The 18352-nt window shown below is 34.6% G+C and overlaps 1 protein-coding gene across 6 annotated transcripts in view; it reads left to right on the top strand.

Moving 5' to 3' along the window:
- Nucleotides 1-424: 424 nt before the first annotated feature.
- LOC149542143 (thioredoxin-like 4, chloroplastic) overlaps nt 425-18352 on the top strand; it is a 148495-nt gene continuing 130567 nt past the window's right edge. For 4 of the 6 annotated variants that reach the window (XM_089797179.1, XM_089797174.1, XM_089797177.1 and 1 more), the window contains exons 1-3: nt 425-761; nt 913-939; nt 3473-4123. In XM_089797179.1, coding sequence (XP_089653305.1) covers nt 3590-4123 — 534 coding nt within the window. In that variant the 5' untranslated portion in view covers nt 425-761; nt 913-939; nt 3473-3589. Of the gene's footprint in view, nt 762-912; nt 940-2499; nt 2552-2651; nt 2683-2877; nt 4124-18352 lie in introns of those variants that run through there. The other 2 variants (XM_089797176.1, XM_089797175.1) reach the window with 2 other exon arrangements.

Below are 18352 nucleotides of genomic sequence, written 5' to 3'. Positions count from 1 at the left end.
GAAAGATTTCTATTAGATTGTAGATTTGTTTCTTGTTCTTAAGAAAGATTTATGTTTGAAATTAGAATGTGCAAAAAATACAGAATACATTGTTATATATATAAAATGATTAAAAAAAATGGCATAGTTCACATAAATGAATATAAAATAGAAATTATAGTAACTTTATAATAATAATATATTAAAAAAAAGATGGATAGTAATATAAGAGAAGTATAATTATTTTTATTATTAAAATTTTGAAATGTTCAAAGAATCAACATATTTAAAAAAAATATTTTTTATGAATAATTAATTATCATGTACATTTTTAATAATCTGTTGACTATAGATGGTTGAATGCACAAAAACATGTGACTGTAATTTTTATTAATAATAATTTGAATTTATTATAAAACCATCCAAATTGTTTTCTCTACAATATTTTATTTCATCACTCGTAAAATATCGGCCCGAAGCCCCTCCGACCACATTTCAAATTCCTATCGGAACATCTTAAAACATCAGAAAATCAACATATGCCAACTGTCGGAGGCGGCGCTCATAAACGAACAGTTTTCGTTTTTGAATTCACTCATCATTTACATCGTAATCAAACCGTTCAGGTACCACGTAACGTATTCGATTCAACAATCTTTACTGTTGACCGTGTATGTTTAGAACTTCCCTGGAAAATTAGACTGGTCATTGCACATCAAATTTCAAAATCTTTCATCGGAATCGATTTTTTACCAAGCATTTCTGCATTGTAATGTAATTTGGTAAGATCCCAATTCCCTCGTCTGCTTTTTCCGCTGAATTGTTTCTTTCTTAATTTGTATAGTTTGTCGTTTGATACTTGATGAAATGTGATGAATTCGATTGAAATATATTTATATTTTGAATGCTTAGCATTTGTTTCAATGTGGGTAGGTTCGAAATGGATGATGCGGTTTTCAGGTGAGGACATATATGCCTTTTATGGCCTACTTCCAGCAATGAATTGACTTGGATTATGTTAGTTTTTCTTGTTTTGGGCTGTTTGGAGATGTTGACTTTCTACCCAATTGGGCTGTGTGAATATGCTTTTGGTTTCATTCTAGACTTAGGTTTATTTGTATTCCTGAAAATTTCAAAATCTTTCATTGGGATCGATTTTGTACCAGGCATTTCTGCATTATTATGTGATTTGCTAATGTCCCAATTGCCTCGTCTGTTTTTCCCGCTGAATTGGTTCTTTTTTAGGTTTAATAACTTTTTCTTTCATACTTAATGCAAATATGATCAATTAAATTGAGATATATTTATATTTTGAATGCTTAGCATTTGTTTCAATGTGGGTTGGTTCAAAACGGATGATGGGTTTTCAGTTGAGGACATATATGCCTTTGCCCTACTTCCAGCCATGAATTGACTTGGAATATGTTAGCTTTTCTTATTTTGGACTGTTTGGAGATGTTGGCTTTTTATCCAATTGGGTTGAGTGAATATGCTTTGGGTTGATTTTAGACTTTGGTTTATTTGTATTTGTCATCTGTATCTCCGAATTTTACACATTGATCATTGCATAAAATCATTTCAAATGTTGTAAGCATTTCTTGGAAGTGAGTCCGGACCAAGGATTCGATGTTGTAGTCTACTGAATTTCAGCACTTTACATTGATTCATTAATCCCTGAAAACAGGTAGATGGTTCTTGAAATGTTGGAAGAAAAATGATTGAACACAGTGATATTCAAACTTTTGCATTAAAACACTCATTGCATGTTCGGTGGGATACCTAATTTGGGGATTATATGTTAGCTTTTCTTATTTTGGACTGTTTGGAGATGTTGGCTTTTTATCCAATTGGGTTGAGTGAATATGCTTTGGGTTGATTTTAGACTTTGGTTTATTTGTATTTGTCATCTGTATCTCCGAATTTTACACATTGATCATTGCATAAAATCATTTCAAATGTTGTAAGCATTTCTTGGAAGTGAGTCCGGACCAAGGATTCGATGTTGTAGTCTACTGAATTTCAGCACTTTACATTGATTCATTAATCCCTGAAAACAGGTAGATGGTTCTTGAAATGTTGGAAGAAAAATGATTGAACACAGTGATATTCAAACTTTTGCATTAAAACACTCATTACATGTTTGGTGGGATACCTAATTTGGGGATTATATTGTTTTCACCTTTTTCGGATACTTAAGTTTCATCTCACTAACATGTTTCTTGGGATACTCGGTGCTGACACTTGAAAGATTTATTGGTTTAATAATTAGCTCACCTAGCTAGCTATTGGGATGATACTCTCTTTAGCATGAGCACCAGCTGTGAAGAAAGTAGAGAGCATTTGTAGGAGGGAAATAAATAAAGGGATTAAGACATTAGATTTTCAGTTCGTAATGTACCCAGGTGTTCCCAGATTTAACTGTGTAAGAGTTTTGCATCATCAATGTTTTGGATCACACTTTGTATTCCAACATCAAGATGTAGAGGGCAAGAGGAGCTAACATAAAATTGTAATTTGCAGGCTATAATTGACTAAATCAATTTGTGCATCACCTCACTCCCCTCTCTGTTTGGTAATTTACTAATCTTATACTCTCTCCTCTGGCTGTCTACATCTTGATGATGGATCACAATGTGTGATATAAAATATTGCTGACAGTAATTCTTACACAGTTAATGTCCACATACTCAGATACAAATGGAGGTATGTCATTATTGCCCAGGTTTATTGCTGTAGATCCTATTTATTGTTTTTTTGAGCATTGGAGATGGAGATTAGATCCTCTCCAAGTGGTCTTACCATAGTCAATTTTTTTGGAGAATCTTCATTATTATTGGATCAGAGCTTCTTATTTATTCATTGTTGTGTGTATTTATGCTTTGTAATTATCAAGTGCAGATTCTTATATAAAGCTTCGAGTTCATGCCAGAAAGTCATGATTGTTTGAAGGTTGAGTTACACAGCATCTGACAGTAACTAATGATCATCAAATTTGCTTGTATGAATGAGTTATTAGGTTTTTGTAGTCTAAAGCAGATGCAGCTTTTCAAAGGATCTATTGTTTGTTGTGGAATCCTCATCTGATTTTTTCCTCAATTGTTTTCAATTTGCACTAGGCTGACTTGTAGTTCCATGATCTTTCCATCATCGCCTGATTTGTGAACTCTGAATTTTACAACCTTCCAGCTTTCAATAGAACTCTCTTGTTGATCTTTGAAGTTCCGAGTGATGTTCAAGATGCTAGCTGTAGTTTGCTTTGACAATCAGATGTTATCATTTTCATTAGTATCACTTGACTAGCTGTGTTTCCTCTTTCTCAGCAAGTAATTGTTGTAATATGTGGATGATTTTTGTACAGGGTATGAGTGCAAAGCACTAAGTGCTTGATAATATTACTTACTTTGAACAATATATATTGTTAGTTTCACACTGCTCATTACAGTAGTTCATTTTAATGGTTTGAATCTGCTCTTTATTTAAAAAAAATGGACAGGGCAAATTGGCAAGAGGTGCTTCTACGATAGGAAACCAGTATATTCCTCCATTAATAGCTGAAACCTAAGAAACATCCAATCTGCATTCTTTGTCAGATCAGCTGTGGATAGGAAACATGTGCACATGTTTCTCTATTCTTAATGTCAATGGTACTGGGGTTTTCCGGAGCCCCATGCTCTTATCTGGTGTGACGAATCAATATCCATTGCTTAATGGGATGCCTTTAAATGCTACAATAGTCAAACGGAAATATTGTCAGCTTCAATCCTTTCATGTGTTGCCAGCTTTCAGACTTGCATGCATTCAGAACCATGCCAGTAGTGTGAAGAAAATCTCTTTCAAGTTTAATAATAAAATATGTGCAGCCCTCAATGCCGCAGAGTACAGGAGGATGAAGACTGAAAGTCAAGGGATGCTAGTTGATAGCGAGGATGATACAGATCTATGCCCTGTAGATTGTGTTAAAGAATTCAGGAATGATGTAGAATTGAATGAAATTCTTGAGGCAGCCAAGGAAACAGATTCTTTAGTGGTGGTGGACTTTTACAGAACAGCTTGTGGAAGTTGCAAGTATATTGAGCAGGGTTTCACAAAGTTATGCAAAGGAGCTGGTGATGAGGATGCTTCAGTCATCTTCTTGAAACATAATGTAAGAGTTTGTCTCCTTGACATGTCATACATTTTAACATTTGTTAGCTTGAATTTTATGTTAGGAAAAGTCTGATCTTGAGGGAGTGGGAGAACATTGTTATTATGGTTAAAATTCATGGGGATTTTAACATTCATTTTTGCTTTAACTCTTCCACATATTGATCATGTCATCAGTAATTTGTGCTACTTGATCATGTCATCAACAATTTTTGACCTGTACTCCTTTCTGTTGGATCCTGTCATTATGTTGTTTTATCCCACATCCAAGTTCATCAGGGATGTCAAGGAAGAAGATATGCAGGCTTATTTGTTAGAAGTTATTCATATCCTTTTCATCATCATGCATCACTGAGTGGACCCAGAACATTGGTCAATGAACTTTCCACACACTTTTATACCACAAGCATTCTTATTTACAATAATGGACTGTAGAAATATCATGGCATGAATAGTTAACTCAATTGAATGAATTGAGCATGCATTGCATAAATAAACATATAATGATATATTCTTTAAGATCTTGTTGTGGACGTAATGAAAGACATCAGTTGATGGGGATGATGTCCACATGAATTAGTTTCGCATTTTAATTTCAGTCTAATTTAGACAAGGACCAATATGAAGACATGAGACTGTACATGGGTATTATATAGCCCGAAGCCCTGTACCCATTGGATTAGAGATGATGGTCAGGGTAAAACCAATTGCTGAAAATCTATAAAATAATTACTGTCCCTATTTTATGTCCCAAATTTATTTGAGATGATGAATCCATTAATTTAGTAACCGTGCTGTTGGTGATCCATTGAGTTAGTGATTCATGTTAGGTGATTTATTAGTCGTAGAATCTGACTGAAGTGTATAATGTACCAGCTCGGGGAATCACTTACTGTAAAAATAATTACAGCATCTCTGTATTTAACATGCTATCTATGGTGCAAATATTTTGTTGTTTGCTAAACATGTCTTATACTTCAAGAAATTTGATATTAGATCAGTCAAACAACAGAGTTACATAAAAAATATTCCTCTATGAAGACAGAAAAGATACATATTTGGTTGAATTACCAAATTTAAGTTTGAATTTACAAGCATAATCAGATCCTGCATAACATGCCTTAGTTCTAAGAACTTGAGTAGGAATCTGATTACATGAAAAATTGACTACATCTTTTCTTCAAATGGAAATGTGTGGTGTATAGCCTAAATGCATGCTACATGCTTTGCAACTATATTCAAATGCCCTCCAAAAGGGTATAATGAAAATATAATTCAATTCAGTCTGTAAACACGCCTGTAAGGTCCTACCAACTGCACATTTCTAGAAGATGAGAGATTTTTATTCCCCTCTGCCACAGAGTGCATAAAGAACCTATACCATTCTTACGAATGCTTGATATGACTGCCAAGCCTTAGTGATGACGCACAAATCATCCCTTTTTCATATAAAACTATAACGGCAACTCAGTTTACAACGTGTTTGAAGTTGATCTTTCTGTTTGATCCTTCCCCATTGCTTGTTTGATTTGGGGAGCAATAGAAGGTGCTCATCTCTTTCTGGTCATATAAATAATTTTTAGATAGTAAGAAGCTAAGTTACCAGTTTGAATCTGGGTACAGATGCGACTAGGAGAACCCAATACATGGCTATGTAAATGTTTTTTGGGGGGATTTATATATATCCCACACTAAAACTTTTATATGTGGATCCTGGCTTTAGCAAAAATCTTTAGAAAAGTGGAGATGACACATAATACGAAATTACATGTACATGATGATGAAATTACTCACCTGCTCATGATCTCATCTTTCTTTTCTGTCTCAATTTTGCATCATGCAGAGATAGTTCTACAGTTTATTGCTTGTATATACACAGACTACCATCTGCCAATAGCTTGGCTCTTCCAAGGTTTAGCCTTAAGGACACTTGCAATCCATTCTAAACAAGTGTAGGTTTTAGAAACTGGCATAAACCATTGGACTTCCAGTTAGTCTAACATCCAAATCTATTATGATTATCTGTGCATAAAAGATGCTTTTGCCAGAATGCTTAACAGTATGATCTTAGGAATACAAATTAGACAGAGAAATATATGGCCCACTTATTGAGTACCAATGTCTTCTAAAATACATTTATTATTATTACCACATTCCTGAACATGTTCCTTTGGTACATTGCATAAACTAGGCAAGGAGGTTGATCTCCTTCAAAAGTTGATCCTGGATGTGCTCAGATGTTGTCAAGGTGCTCATCTATAGTCTGTAGATGCAGATGAACATGCTAGATGCGTATCCGGACACATTCACTGCCCGTGGATGCATATCCATAGGGCGTCCGGATGCATCCCCCTGCACATCCACACCCAAACACATCCACACTAGGATGCAAGGGTAGGGGATGTGAATCCGATAACTAAGGTTATAAGAAATATTGGTATAAAATCTCCCCAACAAAGATATGCTCTTTGAAGATGAAATTATAAGAGAGATCTTTGATGATTCATTTAAAAAGCTCTTGATGGACTGGAATGCGTACATTGGTTTGCTTTTGAGGTTAATATTAATCATTACAACTTTCAAGTATGCCTTTCTTGCAGAAGGTGTTTCCACAAATCTTCCCAACAACAAGCTTTGTTGGTAATCTTTATTTTCAACTAGAGGTAAGGAACTGAGTTGACCTCGTGTGGAATGAACCATTTGTATAGGTCTTGATGCTAGATCCCAAGCTGGCCCTTTGTAATGGTAATGGAAAAGTTCTACTACCAATTCCCAAGCAATCCTAACAAATTTAAGCTGTCACAGTCTAGGCAAGTGAAGAGCATCTATTTCGGTGTTGTTTGAGTAATCTCAATGACAATGTGCAGCTAAGCAAAATAATATGACTGCTGTGTTTGGGGATATTTGATGAGGAAGTAGAAGATTAAGGGCCAAGCATAAAATTGAAATCACAAGCACAAAGAAGCAAATTGTAGATGTGTGAGGAACAAGTGGATGACATTAATCATTGAGAATCAACCAATGAGAGCCAAGGTAATGGAGTTAGTGATCAATCATTGATAAGAATGTAGACATGTGCAAGGTCAAGAGATGTGGAAGTCACACCCAACTTGTAGATATGGTGATAAAAAAACACAGGGTCCTTAAAAGAACAATTACAGTAACTGATGAAGTGAAATATCAAGTGATATCTTCAATAGGTAACAACAAAAAGACAGTTGAATATAAAGGTCTTAGTTACCTCTAACCATTGGGAGAGGAGGACAATTTAGGAATCTCTAAAGAATCTTTGGGAAGGGTGTTGAGAGGCATTGATCAGGTATGCCAGGGGCAGGAGATGTGAATCGATAACTAAGGTTATAAGAAATATTGGTATAAAATCTCCCCAACAAGGATATGCTCTTTGAAGATGAAGTTTGAAGAGAGATCTTTCATGATTCATTTAAGCTGCTCTTGATGGACTGGTATGCGTACATTGGTTTTCTTTTGAGGTTAATTTTAATCATTTCAAGTGTGCCTTTCTCGCAGCAAGTGTTTCCACAAATCTTCCCAACAACAAGCTTTGTTGGTAATCTTTTGCTTTCAACTAGAGGTAAGGAATTGAGTTGACCTCATGTGGAAGTATAGGTCTTGATGCTAGATCCCAAGCTGGCCCTTTGTAATGGTAATGAAAAAGTTCTACTATCAATTCCCAAGCAATCCTAACGAATTTAAGATGTGTCACAGTCTAGGCAAGTGAAGAACATCTATTTTGGTGTTGGTTGAGTAATCTCAATGACAATGTGCCACTAAGCAAAACAATATGATTGCTATGTTTGGGGATATTTGCTGAGGAAGTAGAAGATTAAGTGCCAAGTATAAAAGTTGAAATTACAAGCACAAAGAAGAAAATTGTAGATGTGAGACAGGAACAAGTGGATGCCATTAACCATTGAGAATCAACCAATGAGAGCCAAGGTAATGGAGTTAGTGATCAATCATGGATAAGAATGTAGACATGTGCAAGGTCAATAGACGTGGAAGTCACACCCAACTTGTAGATATGGTGATAAAGAAGCACAGGGTCCTCAAAAGAATAATTGTAGTAACTGATGAAGTGAAATATCAAGTGACATGTTTAATAGGTAAAAACAAAAAGGCAATGGAAGATAAAGGTCTTAGTTACCTCTAACCATTGAGAGAGGAGGACAAGTTAGGAAATTCTAAAGAATCTTTGGGAAGGGTGTTGAGAGGCATTGATCAGGTATGCCAGGGGCAGGAGATTGGGGATAGATTCTTGATCCTTAAACAATGTAAAAAATGGGGAACATTGTTAAAAAATGAGGAATCCAAACATATAAAAATAGTCACAAGGGCTAAAGAGGGTCAACTATGACTTTATCTTTTTGGCATCAGGTATCACTCTTTTTCAAGTGTGTGGTGCCTATTCTCTTATGAAGCTAGATATATCATGAAAAAGACTGCCTCATATGATTTTGAGGCAATGTGATATATATCTTTTAATGTTGTCTTGTAGTGCAAGATTTATTTTCAAAGTATGTTTTGTTTCTTTTCAGCATGTTAATGATTATCAAGATATATCTATCTCAATGCTAATAATGGATCCATATCAGCGTACATGAGCAAGTCTCGATGGTGGGTGGCATAACATGAAGGAGCAGGTATCCTTATTTCCATTAGATATGGAGATAACTTGGGTTAGAGGTGTGGCATCATACACGACTAAAGGTGGAATTCTTTGATTGGGTTATTGAAGTGTTGAGCCTTGGAAGAGGTAGGTTTATGATATCAAAAGTCTATGTACACAAACCTTCTCATTTTTTTAATAATAGGGACAATGCTAGAGACCTATTTAGTGCTGAGATTTGCTTTAATGAACTCCACATGATTTGACTTTTCAATTTGGGAGGAAAAGAACTCTACTTTTGATAAAATGGGCTTGGAATAATGGTTGGTCAAGATGTTGCGCACTACAATAGATGAATCCATGCCCTTGTGTATTTACATATTGCTGGTCCATTATTTAAGAGTATTTGTGAAGATCATGAGGTCCACTTTCCATGGAAGAGAAATTGACTCTAATTGTGAGAATCTTAAGCCTTTGTTTTAAACCTAGATTAACATCAACAAAACCGTAATCATCAAAGATAAATTCTCTAATTTTGACAAGCTTAGAAGTTTTTGCAGAACCTAGATTAACATCAAAAAAAATGGAAACCTTAATCTCCCTAACATTTCCTTCTACATAGGACTTGGGGAAGGTGGAAGGGAAGGTGGAATCTCTTGATTGAACATATGAGGTTCTATCTTGAAGATTCAATTTTAGACTCTATGGCAAAATTCATCACAAAAATAAAGGAAATTTTTATAACTTTGTGATGAGGGGCAAAAGGATCCTTGAGGCTACTTCCATCAATTTCTTCGATGATTGTGGCTCAATGTTTTTTTTTGGAAGAATGAGTTGTATGAGACAACATCAAAGGCAGCTCGCTAAATAAGGTAACTCTCTATAGAGGTGTTTGTTGCCTTGATCCAACACCTTAGAATGCTTGGAGTTAGAATGGGCTGCATCCAAAGATTTAGGTGAATATTCTCAAAGATACCAAAGAGAGATGGGCCATAGTTGCACATGTATATGCGGCAAAACAGCTTCTGCTTGATGTCAAATGCTTTCATATAATCTCTAGGGTGAATTCAACATTCTTAAGGAGATATGAGCTGGTAATTGTCAGAATCAATCTTTCCTTGGTCTATAGAGTTGTAGTTGTTAAGTCTTGGAGCCAAAGACGTTTATCTATTTCATTTTGTTTTTTGTAATGTACCTTTCTGTAGAGCAGTCTGTAATGACTAATTAGCCTATGTAATTGCTGTCGGTGAAAGTCAGACAAAAAAACATTATATAATTGAGTTATCTAATATCATCCGATAATTTATATTATTTTGGTTATTCGTTTATAATCAATTTAATAAGCTTTATAAAGTGACTTTAGTGACATATTAAAGAAAATCAATAAAGTCACTTTGTTTTCCAGGTTTAATTAAAATATTGAAAAAGCAAGAATCTGAAAAGTTCTTGATGCTTTTGGAGGTGGTTTTGAAAGGACAATTTGAGGCTCTTTTCCACATGCTTGGGTTATTTCTCTTATTTGGATTTATGAGCTTCTTTAGGAGCTAAACTATAGGACAGAAACCCTTGGGCAGTTGGTTCTAGTGGTGAATCTATCCACCCTAGTTGCTTTATGCAGAATTATTCAGGTTTCACCTTTGCACTTTAATGTTCATGGTTAAGAAATTTGTGAAGTCCACCGCAAAATTAAGTTTTTGAGTTTTCCAGTTTGTATTGGGATTGAGTTTGTTAATGTTTTGGATGCATGGAGACTCCCAAATTTGAATAGTTTATTGTGGATAGAGGGGCATTTAATATTGCTTGAATACACTTAGAGATGGGAAAAGTTAGAAGTGCTATTAAATATTTAATGCACGAATTTATGAATTTATTTGTTCGTTTCTAGAAATTGTATATTGTATTTTTAGAGCTGAGATATGTGTGAAAGTTTAGGAATAGTATTCTTGTTCATACAACTTGTAGCAATCATTGCAAATCAACGGAATGGTCTTTATTTTCAACTTAGGTATGCTTTGAAAGCTATAAAATGTTATTTCTATTAGAATATTTTCAAAATCCCAGGGTCTTGCTATTTTTAACTTGTTATTCTAGAATCTTGGTTAATGGCCATTTAGGATTTATTTTTAGTTATCTTAATTTGGTCTATTTTTAGACGTCGTCTTTATTCAAACAACTTTGCTTTCTAGTTAACACTTTTCATAGCTTCTATAAATTCTATATATTCTATATATTTGGTGTATTGCTAAATACAATAATTTCATTTTTTAAAGTTTCATGGTATTAGAGTAGGAGTCAGTTTGGATATGACTCCCTCATGAGAGGGTTTTAATAATATTTTCCTCAAAAATTTGTTGAATTTTAATAAAATTTTCCTCAAAAATCACCCGTTTTGTATTCTTTGTCTTTATTTAAGCAACTTTGCTTTCTAGTTAACACTTTTTATAGCGTCTGTAAATTCTATATATTTGGTGTATTGGTTAATACAATAATTTCATTTTTTAAAGTTTCATGGTATTAAAGTAGGAGTCAGTTTGGGTATGACTCCCTCATGGGAGGGTTTTAATAATTTTTTCCTCAAAAATTTGTTGAATTTTAATAATTTTTTCCTCAAAAATCACCTGTTTTGTATTCTTTGTCTTTATTGAAACAACTTTGCTTTCTAGTTAACACTTTTTATATCGTCTGTAAATTCTATATATTTGGTGTATTGGTTAATACAATAATTTCATTTTTTAAAGTTTCATGGTATGAAAGTAGGAGTCAGTTTGGGTATGACTCCCTCATGGGAGGGTTTTAATAATTTTTTCCTAAAAAATTTGTTGAATTTTAATAAATTTTTCCTCAAAAATCACCCGTTTTATATTCTTCGATCTGGGTTGGTTTGGTTTTGATTGATTTCTCACCTCAAAAAAATGTGTTTGGTTTTGGATATTTTTCTCCTTAAAAGTCATTTCTAGTTTCTGTAATTCGCAAAGTTTGCGTGGGATTTGCTGTCAAGGATTCCTTTTTTAGGGTTTGACCATTTTTCCTGAAAAATGATGCTTTGTTCACTTCAAATCATGGTATCTTTTAGTTTGTTTTGGGGCATATTGTTCATGTGCAAAAGTTTGGAGGGTTTGCTGACTTTTCCCTAAAATCGTGAAGCTGTTCTTAGTATGTGTCTTTGTGTACATGGACAGACAATATTGTTATCCAACATTAGGTTGAATGTGATGGAGCCCAAATTTCCAAGGTTTTGGGCTTCCATTTAAGTGATTTTTCTAAGCTTTCTATTCTATATTTTATCTCATAATAGTGCCAAGAATATTTGATGATAGAGCATCTGTTCTAATCATTGGTGCTGGGCTCAGTCAAATCAGGTTTTCCATCAGCAAATGCACATGAGTTTCAGGAGTGTTACGTAGATCTCCCTAGAAAGTTGGAAATGATCAACCTTAAGCGTGAGCCAAGTGGAAAAGCCTTCATATATGCAGATGCAAATCTGGAGTTACCAGCACATCATTTACATCAGTCAATGTGAAAGTTCTTACAGCCATAAATGTTGATTTATAAATCTGCTGAAAGGTAAGAACTCATAGAGAGAGGGGATGAGAACTGCCTGTTTATTCCTGATACAAGTAATCAAGTCTGCAATGGAAAGTCTCCAGACTGCCTTTATATATCAACTGGCAAATCTCCTTCAGTGTCGTTGGCTCTAGACTGCCTAGTATTGAATAGGAGCTGATATACTTGTTCCGATGCTGAAAAGAATGTAGTAAAATCACCTCACAAAATCATGACATCCTAATGATTGCTATAGATAGAACATATTACACAGATAGAACATATTACAGCCATCATTCACAACGTATTCCAAACATGATTACGTCTATAAGAAGACGGGTGGGAGACAATTAGTAAACCAAAGTTAAAGCATGAATCGTATGACAATGATGATCACTTGCCATGTTTGAACAGTGTAGTTTGTCTTATTTGGAATGAGACCCAACACCAAAAGGAAGAAGATTTCGTTAAATTGATTCCCATATCTTGTCTACTCTAGTGATTGTAGATATCGCTAATGATGGTGCTATTAATAATTTCAGTCTGAATCGAAAATGTCTAGGCTTTGATTCTGTGCATCAACCACTTCCATTTTTTGGCAAGAATCCTGAGATTGTTGAAGATGAGACTATAAGGATATCATACGATTCAGTTATCAAGTCCAAAAATCGATCAAAAACTCCAGCTATGAAGAGCCGTCAAATATCAAATTTGAACCAAACTTAAAAATTGCAGATGTCATCAGGAGTACACTCCGCACTTTCAAAGGGATATACATGCATTTGCACAGAATAATCAGAACGTGAGCACATACAGGAGCCGATACCCGAGGTCAGAAAGAAAGATAGTAGTGTGTTGATGGAAGACTTTAGACATTTTATCATGCTTCCCAGATACCCTGTATGTAGAAATACTCTCTTCACCTTGTCGAAGCTACAAGCAATTCAAAATGTTTGGAGATGTACGTGGAAGGGGGAGTAGTTGCACATTTGTGAAGCACAGGGTTCCCAGTGCGCTCATGTGTTGGAGAAATAATTTATCGAGCACAGTAGAAAGGATGTGATTAAAATACAAAACTATAAAAATGGTTACCATACAAAAATAAGCATGAGCGACAGTTTAAGATTAATAAAAGGAAGAATGAATTTACAAGGAGCCGGATAAAACTTAAGTTAATAGTATTCATTATAAGTTAAGTAATTAATCGGCCATGAAAAAATAAGGTTGCGATTATATTTTCTTAATGAAAAGAGGCGTGATAATGTTATAAGAGGTGTCTCTTTTTGAGGAGACATAGCTCCTTAAATTAAAAGGTAAATATAAAAGGAAATCCTCAAAGGAGCAAAGACACATTCAATATTCGAAAACATTCATATTAAGAAGAAGCATTTTATATTTATTTGTATGGAGGATTAAGGAGCAATAATATGACTTTGTAATATGAATTCAATTATTTTGTTTTAATGATAAAATAAGAAGTCTTTTGTTTATTATTAAAAGCATGGAGATTTAAACTGCAGGCGGATCGTCCTTTGTAATAATTTTTTAGAATTCTGTATACAATTTAAATATCGGATAAGTGGACATGGTCATTTAGCATTTTAAATTTGATCATCGTAGATATTATGAAATATTAAATTATTTCCGTATCTGTGTCTAGTTTGTCTTCTAGAGGAGTTAAAATTCAATCAGGACTAATTTAAGATTGCATAATAATTGATCTGTCACATTCTGATTATTTAATTGTTGGCAGTAAAGTGTGTAAAACATTATGAAGTTATATGTAAAAATTCATTGAAGTTGACTCTATTGCCTAGATGAGCAGAGGCATTGATCTTTTTATTATTGAAGTCAGAAAATCTATAACTTCCTTCCTACAAGCATCAAATTAATTATTATTCAATTATACAAAACATTCAACCATTATCTAGCATCCAGTTTCAGTTTTATTGAGTTCGAGGACCTTGCTAGCCGAAGAACTCCAGAAGTTTAAATTCGCTATAGAAAAGCCTTGAGCCAGATAGTCAACGTTTGAGGTGAAGGTTTATTTGCCTGGGTGTAGTAGAGCCTGAAGTGCAGGGGAATCGAGAAGTATTCCCATTCGTTGGCCTGAACTGATTGAGAAGTCTTATCGAAGAATGACAGGCTCTTGGATTTCCAATCTGTGGTTTTGGGAACCAACAGAATGTTTAGTGATGATTTATGGTTAGAGGTTTTGCAGATTTTGGGAGGGTTGGTGACAGTCTCACCTCAGTGGAAGAGTCAGTGGCTAGCTCTTGTCTTTTGCTGCAAACCATTCTGAAGAAGGGGACAACCTTCTCTGTTTTTTCTAGTTACTCTTGGTTATTGACATTCTAGAGATCCAAGGGGACTCTCAATAGCAGAAAAATGTTTTGAAGGGTTTTTGACAACAAGATGTGTATAGTTTTTTATATGGTAGTTGGATAGAATGACCATTAAGGGGTATTAGAATATGTTATCCTATATTCTTTCTATATTTAAATTGTTATTCTAGAACTTGTTGATGTATGTTTTATTCCATTACAACATACAAAATCAAATACGCAATATTTTGCAGCGAAACATTAAATACTCAGTCCTTTCTTGAATATAGTTGTCTCTCATGCTAAGGTTGCAGTGTAAGATCATGCGATAACTTCAAGGTTCCATTTATCGTGGATACTCGCCCAGTGAGATGATGTGACATGTTGGTCATCACTTAGGAGACTTACACCATTCATTCAATGGATATCAACTAATTTCACTCCTAAAGATTTTGCTTCACAATGTGCAATCAAAATGTAATTTTATTTTTCAACTTCCACCTCAACCTCAAAAACTTCAACTTAAACTAAACTCCTACTTTTACCTCCAACTGGGATTGAAAGGGACCATGGATGATTTGGACTCTACTAGATGTAAGCTTGCTAGCGACTCCCCCCATCTAGTGCAAGCTTCTAAGGAATATTGAAATAGTTTTCACATCGATATCTCCTCTCCAATCCCATCAAATGAATGCAAACTAAAGAATCAACACCAATTGAAGTTAAGTGCAATCAATCATCAATTTACCAGACAAGTTACACTTACAATCCACAAGAGGCTAGTGGTACGGATTTGTTCAAGTCAAGCAAGTAAACATCCACACAACTTTCATCCAACTAAGCTACTTCAAAATAAAAAGAAATCTACTCCAAGTGAAAGATTGAGAAAACCATGCAATATTTTAAAGCAATATTAAGTGATTCACCATGAGAACCAACAATGAAACATCAATTACTTCAATAGCATTATAACAACAATTTGATCAAGTTCCTCCCTTAGCTAGCCTACTCTAATCTACTTCTAGCTTTCTAGCTTTAAACTTTATTTCTCTCTATTGAATCTAACTCTTAAAAAATGAGAAGGCCATGGCCTTGTATATTAGTTCCATTACAATGAAGGGTCAAGATGCTTTGAGATTAATCCCTAGAAACTCTAATTAGGGTTGCCAAATTTACAACCAATTACACAAGGGCACCACATTGTGGGTCAATGAGAGTATTACAATGATTTTTCCCACCAATGAGAAAATAGGACACTTGGCATAATTTGATTGACTGCACTTGAATTTGGAATTCTCTGATTGGAGGTGACAACTAATTGCCACCTCATCATCCACATCATGTAGATTTATTAAATCTTTTGATGAAGAGATTATATCTCTTGATACTCAACATCGCCTAACTTTCTAACTTTGATTAACTCTTTCAATACTATCAATCTCTTGAGGATGATTGCGATGTCTTATATTCCCAAATTGCTTCATCTTTCTAACGTTTTCCATCCTTTGAAAGTTCTTCCTTATGGGCTTGACTTGATCTGCATCTTGAATCTATAGACTCAATCGAATTCTTGATTCCTCTTAAAGAGGTTCATGTGATAGGATCTCTCAAAATAAACCTAGATTTCCTTTGGAAATCCAAGTTGATGAAATTTCTCCCACTTTTGAATCTTATTGCAACTTGAACCACCTTGATCTCGATTTTGAATTTTCCTTTGAAACTTGATTTTGCATCTCCCCATTTTGAGTCCTTGAGCTTGAATTGGAAGTTTTCTCGTGTAGCTTACACTTGAGGCCCTTGAGGTCTTGAACTTCTTCTAGTTTGTTTGAAATTTGCCTTGCATAACAAGAAGAGAAATGCGTTAAGATTGTGAGATGATGAGAAGAGACAAAATCAAGAAACTTAGAATTTTCAAATAATATTTTTCTAGATCCCACCTCCGAGTCAATGTGAAACATTAATTGTACCTGCAAGTTCAAAATTTGATTATCAAATTTCGAATCAATAAACTAGACTTGGTAAATCTCTTGAATGCGTTAGTGAATTTTATCGCCCAAGTTTGAAAAAAAACATAAAATTACCTCAAATTAAGAGAATAAAGTTCCAAAATTTAATTTATGGCAATAGGATCATTTCACTCCTTTTATTCAGTTGAAACTATATCATTAATAAAGCTTCGAATTTAATTCATTTTCTTCGACATTTATTAAACTATTTTGAGTGAAGGAAATTGGAAATTTAATCTCAAATAACCTTGATCTGTGTTATGAGTTTGCAATAGGACCAAATTAGTGAATGATCTAGTGGTGAAATAGATATTCAAATCTCAATCCTCACCATCCAAATAATAAAAAATATCGCAGGCCCTACAAAATCACCTTGGCAAGTCAACTACTAGGATGACTCAAACTGCTAGTCTGGTGCCTTCATAGCAGAGAAATACTATTGCCAATGCAAAGATAAAATGTTTTGAGATTGTGTGAAATGAATTATCTCTCTCCCATTGTACAGATGATTTATTAGAGATGGCACAACACCCTACATGTAGGTAGACTTGGCTTTTATTTGGTCAATGACATTCCATTTTTATTAAATCGATTTGGGCCATATAGGCCAGCGAGTTTTTGATGTTTTAAGTGTTTATTTTCTTTCAAAATGCAGTTGGATTTATGTGGTAGCTGACTCAAACATAGGGCAAACATTTGACATTAGAGTGGATAGTTAATCCTTATAGGCGGGCAAAATCCTCACTCCTTTGAGGACTTTCTCTTATTAACTTTAATGATCGCCTCCTCTGATTCTTTTCAAATTTGTGTCACACCAAATTATAGCGGAAATCAAGGCGGTGGAGGATAAAATGCTCGTGTATTGGCGGAATTGATAGTGCCAAAGGATTTTACCTTATTCTTATTCATTGTCGCTTGATATCTCCCTCCAAACATTGCTCGTGGTCAAAGAAGATTCTTTGCTATTTATTTAGTCACATGCCCAATACAAAATTCAAGCTCCCTATTCTAGAGCGGGGATTAGTTATGTTTAAGGATTTGTCTTTTCCTCGAGCAACACCTGACCATGTGAGAGAATTTTTGGATCCTTATCTTTAAACATCAATTATCTTAATAAATTGCCTTCAAAAAAAAATTCGGTAGCATGCCTTATCTTTCATCGTGGATGTGAGATGTTGAGAGGGTGGGGAGTCGACTTATCCAAGGAGCAGATACGATGAATGTGAGAGGATAAAATCCTTTGAGGTTTAGATTTTTGGCCATCCTCTAACTCAGTCTATTATCAATATCTCCCTCCCTACTTTGTTCCTCCTTTTGTTTTGAGCAATTTTGTTTTTGTGTTAAAATTTTTATGCCTTAGATGGGCGAAATTTAAGATTGAGGGAGGATTTTCCTTTATTCATCAAACTTAAGTAGGCTCTTTGGCTAAGGCTAAGGCCTTGGAACTTGACCAATTTTTCCACTCACCCCATGCCATGACTTGGAAAACGTTGCCAACTAAGACCTCTGAAACCACTTAAACCTAAAGGCAAAGCAAAGAGGGGGACCTCATTCACTAGGGGAGCGATGGTGTAAGAAAAATCATATAACAAAATCTTAGTTAATGGTCATTTAGGCGTTATTTATTTATTTTGATCGGTAACAAAATAACTTATATTAATATAGAGAATGTTTAATTACATAGATTCATCTTGGCATCCATGAAAGGCCATACTAGGCCACAACTCTAA

Source organism: Cupressus sempervirens, chromosome 8, assembly GCF_028749045.1.
Source record: "Cupressus sempervirens isolate cs-2001-9-10 chromosome 8, ASM2874904v1, whole genome shotgun sequence".
NCBI classification, from domain to species: domain Eukaryota; kingdom Viridiplantae; phylum Streptophyta; class Pinopsida; order Cupressales; family Cupressaceae; genus Cupressus; species Cupressus sempervirens.
This window is presented reverse-complemented; position numbering and strand designations above follow the sequence as displayed.